Genomic DNA, 10,800 nt, shown 5'->3' on the forward strand with positions numbered 1-10,800 from the left:
CCCGCGGCTGCCCCTTTAAACGCCCCTCCCCGCCCCCGGACACGTGGTGCGCGCGCGGCGGCGCCATGGTGCCAGCGGCGGGAAGCGGCGGTGTCACGTGACGCGCCGCGCGCCTTCCCCCCCCGCCCCCCCCCCCCCCCCGTCACTCGCCCCTCAGCGCGCGGCAGCGCTGCCCCCGCCCCCTCCCTCCCCCTCCCTTCCCCCCCTCGGCGCGGCGGCCGCGGCGCGGGAGGAGGGGAGCGGCGCGAGCTCTGCGGTGCAGGTGCGGCCGTTCGCGGGACGGGTCCGGCCGGCTCGCGGCAGCAAGGTGCGCCGCGCGTCACGTGCGGCGCTTCGCGGGTGGTGGCCACGCCCCGCACGCCATTGGACGGGGGCGGGGAGGGCATCGGGGCCGAGGCCAGTCCCTATTGGCGGGGGAGCGAGGGCAGTGCGGGGCACCCCATCTCCCATTGGCTGATGGGTTTGCACCTCCCTTTTCCATTGGCCGTTGGGGCTCAGAGGCGCGGCGGGGGCTTGCGGCCCACAAGTGCTGCCACACCTTTCTGCCTGCTCACCCCATGCTGTCAGCTATTGGCTGGGGCAGGGGGCCCTGTGTGCCCATTGGCTGGAAGGCCTGGGACCCCTTTTGCTATTGGCTGGCAGGGAGCAGGACCCCACCCCAACACCCCTACCTCAGCTTGGGGCCCTGAGGGGCGGTCGTGGTACCACTGCGGCTAGGCCTAGGCAGGGGGTGAGCACGCATGGGCCAGGCCAGGAGCCTTATGCAGGGAGGCCTGCGCCCACTGGAGCGCTCAACCCCTCAGTGATGCCTCCCTGGTTCTCTCCCCCGCAGGGGTAGCAGTCCTGGCCCCACCATGGCCCTGGCCCTGGCAGTCTGTGAGACACTCCTGGGGCTGGCCTTGTATGCCAGCAGCCTGCATGTGGTGAGCGGCACCACTTTCCTCTACCATGACTACTGCGTCATTGGGGCTGGCCCCTCAGGCTTGCAGGCAGCCTATTTCCTCCAGCGAGCCGGCCGGGACTACATCGTCTTTGAGCGGAGCCATGCTCCTGGCAGCTTCTTTGCCCTCTACCCTCGCCACCGCAAGCTCATCAGCATCAACAAGCAGTACACCGGCAAATCCAACAGTGAGTTCAACCTCCGCCATGACTGGAACTCACTCCTCAGCCACGACAGCCAGCTGCTTTTCCGACGCTACTCCCATGACTTCTTCCCTGATGCTGACACGATGGTGCATTACCTGGAGGACTTTGCTTCCCGGCTGAAGCTGCGGATTCAGTACAACACAGCTATCATCCACGTGACACTGGAGAAGGATGAGCTGGCATGGAATGGCCACTACTTCCTCCTAACTGACCAGGACAGGCAGAACTACAAGTGCAGGTAAAGGGCAAACCCAGGGCTAGGCATACCACCCTTCACGGGTGTCTTTGAAGTTACAAAATTGCAGAATAATTTAGGTTGGAGGAGACTCATAAAGATCATTTTGTCCAAGCGCCCTGCCCAAAGCAGGACCAGCAACATCAGGTTACTCACAGCCTTGGCCTGTTGAGGCATGAGTATCTCCAAGGATGGAGATTTCACAGCCTTTTAGAGCCTTAACCACTATCACAAGGGGAAAACATTTTGCTGAGATTGGAGGTGCAGATGGGTGGAATAACTGCTCCTGGAAAGGTGTTGCCTTTTGCGAGCGATGTTACGCCTCAGACAGCTGAGAGCTGGCAGACAAACTGGCTGAGATTTCCATCTTTGATAGATATGGTTGAAATCACTTTTGTTTTATCACTAAATAATTATTCTCTGAAAAAAATAATTTGGTCGTACTTCTTGTAGCCACTGGTGCCTTTATTACAAATTTGAGTGAGTCAATGTGAGGACACTTCACTTCCATTAACCCATATGTGTTCAGAAGTACACCCCAGCCAAATGAAGCCCTGGGCTAGCACAGAGCTGGCAGGGGGAAAACACTAAAATGTGGCTGTTGCTGTAGAGAAGTAACTGGTGGTCCCTGAATTCCCCTTCTCTTTGTCATAATTACACGTGTGTATCCCATACCACCACTGAGCTACATTACTAAAAACCTAGAAGTAACTAGTGTGAACATATGGAGTATATTTCTCACCTCTCCTGAGAACCTCAGCTCCACAACAGCAGGTTGTGCTGGCTGTCGCTTGGAGGTGCGCTGGCTGGCAAGCTCAGAGGGGACAGAAGGCAATCCCAGACACTTACACACCACAAGCAAATTGTTCTTGGGAGCTGCGTGAGCAAGGCTGGGACAGCAGACAGTGCTGCTAGCTTTGGCTACCTGTTGGTTCCATCTTAAGTCACAAAACTTTTGCTAAGATTTAAGTAAGAGCTCTTATGGAGAGAGATAAAAAGATTATTGTACTTAATTTTAGTGTTAAAAATTAGTGAGGTTGCCAACATGCTTTTATGACCAGGAGTTACATTTTTGAAATACTGAAACCGTTTTCTATCCCTCTTAAAAATTACTCTTGTTCTGCTGTACTAAAAGGCAACACAAATTTTAAACCAAAGTAATTTTTTGTGCGACTTATAATCAACCTGTGAAACTTCAGTATTATGTGTATTGTCAGTGGGTACATATGAGTAGTACTCGCACATTCATAAACAATGGAGGGAGACATATATGTGCAGGATCCGTGCTGACTTTTCCTAGATGTAGTGATGTTCCTAACAATTTTTGTTGGCCTGAGGATAGGGAAGAGAAGAGAGGGTCATTAAGTGAAGCTGAGGAGAGGTTTGTTTTGAAACCATGACCTGTGCAGCTGATCCAGCATGGCTGCAGGGGCCCCATCAAAGCTGTCTTCTGTGGACTGTGCAGGAGAAGGAAGGAGTGATGAGATGGAGCGATGCCTCCACTCCTGTAATTCCTGCATTCCCTGTTGCTTACCCTGTTTTTGCAGCTCTTTGTTGGTCGCCACTGGGATGTGGGTCCCCAACGTGGTAAACTTTCCTGGTTCAGAATACGTTGAAGGTTACGAGACTGTGTCCATCAACCCAGAGGATTTTGCTGGACAGACCGTGTTGATCTTGGGCCGAGGGAACTCTGCCTTTGAGACAGCGGAGAACATTCTGGGTGTCACAAATTTCATCCACATGGTGAGCCGGTCCCGTGTGCGCCTCTCATGGGCCACCCACTACGTCGGGGATCTGAGGTAGGAAACCACTCCTGTTCCTCTTTCTAACACAGCTGGAGTACAAACAAGGAGAATCGATTCTTGCCCAGGTGACAAGCCAGACTGGCACAGGAGGTGCTGTGGTCCTGGGGGTTGCAGAGGAAGCGTGGGGCCTTCTGTCTTTACGGTTTTTGTTTAAAGCAGTCCAGGTTGCAATTGCTGGACACAGGACCTTGAAGAGAGCTCTTTGAGGCCTGTGCGATTAGGAAAACGTCCCGTTGGAAACTATATTATTAAAAAGTGCTGGCTCCCAATTAGTTACCTTGCTTGCAGTCTCAGAGGAGAGATAAGAGGTTGACTACATCCTGCAAGGGCAGTGAGGCAGTGTTATCTGTGCTGTTCCTGTGAGCCCTGAGGCTCTGGCAGTAACCTTTGCACTAAAGGAGAGTGTGGGATGCCTGGTAAAGATGTCCTATTTTCAGCAGCTGAGACAGAAGTGTGGATCCCACGTCTCTTCCTTCTTTTAGCCCTTCTTACATTCTCCTTTTCTTTTTTGCAGAGCAATTAACAATGGCCTGCTAGACACCTACCAGCTGAAATCTCTGGATGGGCTTCTGGAGGGCAACCTGGAAGATCTGGCTATCGTGAAGGACAAGAAAGGGAAGCTGCACATCACGCTCCGGTTCTACTTGGAGAACAGGAACATCAGCGCAGGCATCGACTCCATCACCCTCCCTCAGGATGAACTGGATAATTTTGCTACCCGTGCACCTTACGACCGTGTTATCCGCTGCCTAGGCTGGAAGTTTGACTTCTCTATCTACAACAGGTGAGGGAGAACCAGGATCTCCAGGGAAGCTGGTGTTTAGAGTGAAGGGCCTGAGTAGGGAGAAGCGGGGAGAGCAAGTCCTCTCCTGGCAGCACTGCCCAGACGTCCACATGCTCTGAGCTACCTGGTGCTGTACAGACATCTGTTTACTCTGCAGCTATGGCCTTGTCCCTGTGGGAGTGTGTGTGCCACTGCCGTCTGACTGACAGGCTCTAAGGCTGAGCAGTTGGCAGTGGTGGGACCTGGGTGACACAGAAACATTTGTGCCTTTAGAACTTTAACAGCCTGACCTGCCAGATCACATGGAGAAGGCTAGCAATGTTTTATGTGTTGGGTTTTCTTTGCAATGAGGATGGTACAGGTACAGATTGCTACAGAAAGATTTTTTTTTTCTGCTTTTTTACCCTGAGGATGCAACCTTCACTCTACCTTGGTTTGTCTCCTAGTACATCCTGCAGTTGAAAATGGTACTGCTAACTTCCAAAATTCACTGTCAATGGCTCAGGCTAGAATTTGGTCTTGTCCAGAGCTACCTTGAGATAAGCATCCTTGTCTTCTGGAAGATCCTTGTTGTAGGAGCGAATCGCACTGAAGGCAGCGGGGGCATGAAGCAGTGTCTTGCAGTGGCTGCATTATAGTGTGTGCCTTATGAGAAATCAGTTCTATTTTTCCACCCCATCCTTCTTGACAGCCTGCTCTTCTCTTTTGCACATCAGATCTCTTAAAATGATGCCAGGAAAAGGGAGTAAAAAGAAATATCCTCAGATCAAACCCAGCTATGAGTCCAGAAGCACTCGGGGGCTCTTTGTTCTCGGCACTGCTAGCCATTCTGTTGATTTCAGGAAATCTGCTGGGGGCTTCATCCATGGATTCCGGTATACAAGTGAGTACTGGGCTGAGGAAAGGCAGAGCTGGGAATTGTTCTTCCCTTCAAAGGAACAGTTCATAGCTTACTGCTGGAAAGATATCACCCTTAGTCTTCTGCTGGCAATAAGAATGACAAAACACAGCCCAGCTGCAGCTGTGTCATCTGAAGTGGAGAAGAAGTGACTTGGGGTCATATCTGAAGTTTTTGGTTGTCTGTCTTTGTTTTGTCTTGTGTCTCTCTTGCCCATTGCCTCTTATTTATGTAACACAATAGATTTCTGCCTGCCAGATGCTCTGCCTCGTGACAGGCTGTGGGTGAGAGGTCTGTGCTGTGGAGTTAAAACCCAGCGGTTTTGGACAGCAGAGAGAATTTCTGTCTTTATTTGTGTGTGCCCATCCTTATCATTAAAGGACTGCTCAGAAGTAATAAAATATCCCTGAGGACCCCCCGCCCCCTCACCAACCACTTAGCATCACATCAGCTTTCGGAGGGCATCTCCACTGCAGTTAGCAGCGATTGGGGTGGGAGATCTTGAGCACGGATGAGCTGTAAAGCTTATTCATTGTGTCCTGCCAGTATCTGTGTGCTGCAGCAGAGCAATCAGAATTCTTAAAAGCATAAGCTTGGATTTTTAAATGAGCTGTCTTTGTTTCCCTCAATGACTTAGCTCGTGCAGTCCACCGCCTATTGGAAAATCGTCACCATGGTGTCCCCTGGCCATCCACAGTCCACCCTGTTACACAGCTGACCAATTCCATCATCAAGCGGGTGAATGAGGCCTCGGGCCTCTACCAGATGTTCAGTGTCCTGGCTGACATCATACTGCTGAGAGAGTGAGTGAGTAATTATTCCCAGCACTGCACTGCATCGTTTCATTCCTTTCTCTTTACCATTGCTTCTTGTGGTGCCACCACACAGATTGCTCTGTTGCTGATATTACCATCTAGTAGGCAGCCACCTCAAAACCTGTACCGCTGCCACAACTGGTGCCACTATGCCCAATTCTGCCACTTACTTAATCTCTCTTAAAGGGCTGAAATGGTCCAGACCTTCCCTCCGGGCTCAGAGGCGTATTGCGCTTTTACTGTACCCAGAGAAAAGCTTTCCTTGAGCAGTGCTAATGTAGAGAGGAATCCCATAATCTGTGAAAATAATGGAGTCTTCTAACAGTATCTGCAGCCTTCATAAGCTTTGCCTGTGGTCCAGCCCAGATCTGTAATGACCAAAATAATTACTATCCGATGGCTTTTTGGCCTTAGCCTCGACCAGCTGAGGGGGTGTTGGATCCCAGCTGGCTTTTCTTTGGTGGAAAAGTCTGATGGTTGTGGTTGTAATTCACAGGAATGCAACGACATTTGAATACCTGGAAGAGTACCCAGTTGGAGTCCTGGCTGAGCTGGAAATGCAGACGGGGAGAAAGGCTCCCGATGGGCTCTTTGTCGTCATCATGGAGTATGGGAGGAATTTCTCTGGGGCTGACAAGGATGTATTCTACTACAACCGAGCCGTGGGAGAGGCACAGCATGCCTGGCAGTCTAACTTTTTGCACCCTGTTGTTTACTATTACAAACACCTCCCAACAGGTAAGCTTTCCTGCTAATTATCTGATACAGGCAAAACGGAGAGGGATGAAGATACTTCAGAGCCAAAGTGGGGAGGGGGGTGGGGACCTGAAGGCACTGCACACCCTTCTCCTCCACTTCTTTCATGTCCATCCTCTGAGGCACCCACCCCGACTGTGAGCTGAAAAAAAAGCTGGGAGTTAGGCAAGAAGTTTTCATCAGACGAACCAATACAGGGAGGGAGGTGAGGGCTGTACCAGAGACTTCACATTTGAGAACAGGAAAAAAAGAGGAACATTGCTTTCCTTTAGCTGGTACCCTGCATGTGTTATGGCAGTCCTGGCAGACGAGGCTGGGCTGTTCAGTGTTACTGCCAAAAGAAAGCTGCTCTCTGTGGCTGGCCCAGGTCTGACAGGTCATGCAGTGACAGGGACAGCCAAAGGCTGAGAGTTATATCCAGCAAACACACATGCCTGGAATAGCTTTCCTTGGGAAGTAAGTGTGCTGAATCTTTGGCTCCAGAAACCTAGGGTCAGGGTCCAGCCTGCCTTACACGGAGCAGAGTGATGGGTAGCGGTATTAAAGCTTGCACGCAGCTCAGCTCATCTGGCAGTCCCTACCCAGGGGGAACAGGAGTGAAATGACGGGAATACTGTGGGCAGGAAAAAGGGGCAGCTGTGCAGTGGCAGGGTGGTTGAGGACAGAGCTAGCAGAGGGGATTGCAAATTAAAGTAAGGTAGGGATTAAAAGGTCGGGACAAAAGCTGAAACAGCTGTCATAGCTGCTTTCCACTCTCCAAGCTCTTTTTAATGCCATTTTGATTCCAAGAGATTCCCTTAATGTTCTCTTGGCAGAGCATGAGATGAGACTTCGGCCCCCAGACTGGCCTCTCCCCCGCCCAGATGCTGTCCATCACATTGTGGAGGACTTCCTGACAGACTGGACAGCCCCGAATGCTCACATCCTGCCTCTGAGGCGTTTTTTGGAGAACTGCCTCAGCACTGACCTGCGCAATTTTTTTGCAGGTAATTTGAGCACAGGGTTGAGGTGGCAGGAGGAGGAGGAGGGAGGTGAGGGACAAGCGACAGGAGCGATCTCTTCTGTAAATAGCTGAGATCTCCCTGTGGCACTCTGGTGGTCTCACTGTCAGTCACACCTCTTTGATGCACTTCACAGACAATAAAAAGTGCCTGTGCTGTGTGTATGTTCCCAGATAGCCTTTGCTTTTGCTCACCACTAGAAAGAGACCACCCCAGGCACACCTAGATTTGGGGAAAGGTGTATGAAGTTGGGTTCAATCCCTTTTCTAGCTGTAGCTTTCCTTTCTCCTCCATTATCTGAACATTCCTTTGTACCATTGGGTACCAGATCTCTTTTCATGTACCAATGATGGTATTGCTTTCCCATGGGAAAGGGGAGTGCTGGGATGTGAGAGCTGGAGAGCATCTGCTGCCTCTGTCCCTCCCTGGTCTGGGAACCTTCTGCAGGAACCCCACATGGCATGCAGAGGGAAGCAATCCTGTGGTATGAAGAAGATGCCAGAAGGCTGCAAGCTCAAATCCAGCTCCTTTTCCCCTCAGAGCGCAGAGTGGAGATCCCACCCTGCATCTCCTGAGCTCTGCAGAATTAAGTGGATTGATTACTCTGCTGCCATGCAGGGCAAGGTGCTGGCTGGGAAATCCCAGTCAGCTTCCCTCATCCTCTCTGCCTTTTGTTTTGAGTGAGTCCTCAAGAGTTTACGGGAATTTTTCTCTACAGGTTATCATCTCTCCTGAGCCTGATTTTTGATTCTTTCCCTTGCAGAGTCCTGTTTCATGTTTGCCTTCACCCATCAGAAGCTGCCTCCCTTCTGTCAGCAGGGGTATGTGAGAATGCAAGGGCTCATGGGGAGCGAGGGGCTCCGGCGCCACGCAGTAGAAGCTGGCCTGCTGGAGGATTATGCTCTCACAGACTTTTCAGGTGACAGACCCCCTGACAGCCATGAAGGGTCACAGGACCAGCTGCTGAGAGATCATGCAATACCGGTTCGCCCACTGCAGCATCTTGTTAATGCCAAGGATGAGCTTTAACCTTTCTCGCTCCACATTGAAACCCATTGGTGCTGTTGTGACAGTATTGTAACAGAGATCCACAGCAGGATTCTGCTCTTTCCCATACACCTTTTCCATCCTAATGCCTTCCACTGATCATGAGTTGCCAAAGACCTGCTCGGATCTTCCTGTTACAAAGAGGACCAACGTGTTCTGAAGGATAAGTGAGGGGCCGAAATCCAGTGATGCAGAGGCTCCCGTATTGTCCTTGTGGAGTTCAGAGTTGCCTGGAGGTGTTGTTTGTGTTTATCTCGCATACCAGAATCTGCAGCAACATACAGAGGTCACAGGAGAGATACAGGAATGCCTGGGTAACTTAAAACATCACATCCCTCTTTGGAGGTGACCTGCCTGCACCCTGTGGCAGCCCGGTTCAGGCTCTCTGGTCCCCAGATGCCGTACGCTGTGCACACTTGAAGATTTGTTTCTGCACCGAATCCCGAAGTGGTACTCCAGGCAAACTTCCCGTTGTTTTTCCTGCATTTGAGTTAGGCCAGTTGTGTAGCTTGAGTGGAGAAGGGTGGTTTTTAGTTACCATATAGGTCAGATAATTTGTCATTTTCCGGAGAGCACACCAAGGGTACCAGAATGAAGTACGAGTAGCTTGACTGGAATGCCTGGGACACAGAGACTTACACTGAGTTCGGCTTTGGTGTCATCACAGTTTTCTTCCCCCACACCAAGGAGCCTGAAAGGTTAGCCCCTGTCTTTTATAGAGCATGACCAATATTTCTCCTATTTGCACTACGTCCCATCAAGAAAGTTTTGGGTGGACTTTGATGTTGTTAAAATGCTTGTTCTCTTCTTCTCTGGTCACTTTGAGGTCTTACCAGTGCTGACTGGGAGGCTGTCTGCGCTTTATTGCTGCCTCTGTCAGCCACATGCACTTGTCTGTCCCCTCCCTGTGGGTTCCTTCCACGTCCCTGGGGTTGCAAAGCAAGAGCAGTGTTGAACTTGACCTTACAATGTCCCTATGATTTCTAGGAAATGGAGGAGGGGTGAGAGGGAACAGGCTTTGACCTCCCCACACATTTTCCAGCCCCTTAGCATCTAGAAGAATATACCCCCCTGCACCTGTGCTTCCTGATACCCTGAACTGGGGGGGGCTAAAACCTAAAATGCTCCCAGCCCTCCAAATTCAGCTGCTGTTTCTGTAAAGCCCTGCCACTGCTTTGTGCTGGGGAGAGGCTGGGGAGCAGAAGAGATGAAGGAGATGACAAATGAATTCTTCCTTATTTTTGGGGAATGCTGGGCTATGCTAGTGCTACTGCTGCTAGAAGATCCTATATTTACGCACAGCTGGAAAGGGGAAACAATCACCTCAGCTGGCACCGATCAGCATCCTTCCGAGGGCTTAACGTCCCATTGCCCCAGCTCCAAGGCCAGTCCGGGAATGGCTGTCATGGCCAGTAGATGCTGAGGTGGTGCCACTACTTCCTACACCCTTGGCACTGTAGGCTTTTTATTTTGGGATTGTCCAGGGGAAGAAAAGGGCTTGTGACTGAATTGGGTTGGCTGGAAGTCACCAAGCGCCCGTTTAATTTGTTCCCTGTACATGCTGGCATGGAGCAAAGCCCCGTTGTACCCACAGAAGCGCACGTTCTCCAGATGTTTCCTCTTCCATCCTTAAATGCCTACAAGGGACCCACAGGCTGCACGTCCACAGTGTATGTGTCGCTTTAAACTGTGACTCCCCTTAGAAAAGCAACAACCTGAAAAAATGGCACCCACAGCCAGCGTGCGCTGCGCCTGCCGCCTGGGTTGGACCTGGTGACTTCCAGGGGTGCTGGGGCATGAGGATCTGAGTCCCCTCACTTTGGGTGCCGCCAAGCGAGCAGCGCCTTCCAGCCTTGCTTCTGCTGGGCCCGACGCCGTCGGAGCTGGCAGCGGGAAGGAGACCGGCTCCGGTGCCGTTGGGCATTGGCTGCAGGCTCCGCGGGGGACAGTAAGACACGCGGGTCTGCCCGGGGCAGCAGGGTGGCAGGCTGGTGCTGCTGCCCGGCCCGGGCGCGCCGTGCGGGAGGGAGTTACCCGCGGGCCGGGGGCGCTGCAGGGCTGCGCTCTCCCAGGGCGGATCAGAGACACGGGCGGTCCCCGGGCCCGGCCGAGAGCCGCCGCGGGGGGGCGGGGCGGGGCCCGCGCCACGTGCGGAAGGCGCGCCACACCCCAGGCTGCGTGCCATTGGAAGGCGTCGTCGCCAATCAGCACTCAAGGCTCGCCTCGCGTGACACAGCCCGCCGGCCCCTATGGGGCTGTGGGAAAGGACTTTGAAGGACGACCGCCGCGGCCAGTCAGACGGGGGGGCGGGGC

At 52.4% G+C, this 10,800-nt stretch overlaps 1 protein-coding gene across 2 annotated transcripts; it reads left to right on the top strand.

Annotated features, from left to right (window-relative positions):
• The first annotated feature begins 146 nt into the window (after nucleotides 1–146).
• FOXRED2 (FAD dependent oxidoreductase domain containing 2) lies at nucleotides 147–9,294 on the top strand. 2 transcript variants are annotated; one of them, XM_056340028.1, is made up of 9 exons: nucleotides 147–262; nucleotides 833–1,384; nucleotides 2,929–3,180; nucleotides 3,701–3,970; nucleotides 4,687–4,853; nucleotides 5,506–5,671; nucleotides 6,180–6,421; nucleotides 7,255–7,425; nucleotides 8,204–9,294. In XM_056340028.1, the coding sequence occupies exons 2-9, from the start codon at nucleotides 855–857 to the stop codon at nucleotides 8,467–8,469; spliced, it is 2,064 nt and encodes a 687-aa protein (XP_056196003.1). In that variant the 5' UTR covers nucleotides 147–262; nucleotides 833–854; the 3' UTR covers nucleotides 8,470–9,294. The 2 variants fall into 2 exon arrangements, with proteins under 2 accessions (XP_056196003.1, XP_056196001.1); XM_056340026.1 differs by having other exon boundaries at nucleotides 156–307.
• Nucleotides 9,295–10,800: the final 1,506 nt, after the last annotated feature.

Source organism: Falco biarmicus, chromosome 5 (genome assembly GCF_023638135.1).
Source record: "Falco biarmicus isolate bFalBia1 chromosome 5, bFalBia1.pri, whole genome shotgun sequence".
In the NCBI taxonomy this organism is placed as follows: Eukaryota; Metazoa; Chordata; class Aves; order Falconiformes; family Falconidae; genus Falco; species Falco biarmicus.

What these genes read in the sequence shown, in the direction of transcription:
- FOXRED2 (XM_056340028.1), top strand. Translation starts at nt 855, where the DNA reads ATGGCCCTGGCCCTGGCAGTCTGTGAGACACTCCTGGGGCTGGCCTTG. An exon ending in GACTTCTCTATCTACAACAG is followed by an intron (nt 3,971 to 4,686) that starts GTGAGGGAGAAC and finishes TTTGCACATCAG; the next exon opens with ATCTCTTAAAATGATGCCAG. An exon ending in GACATCATACTGCTGAGAGA is followed by an intron (nt 5,672 to 6,179) that starts GTGAGTGAGTAA and finishes TGTAATTCACAG; the next exon opens with GAATGCAACGACATTTGAAT.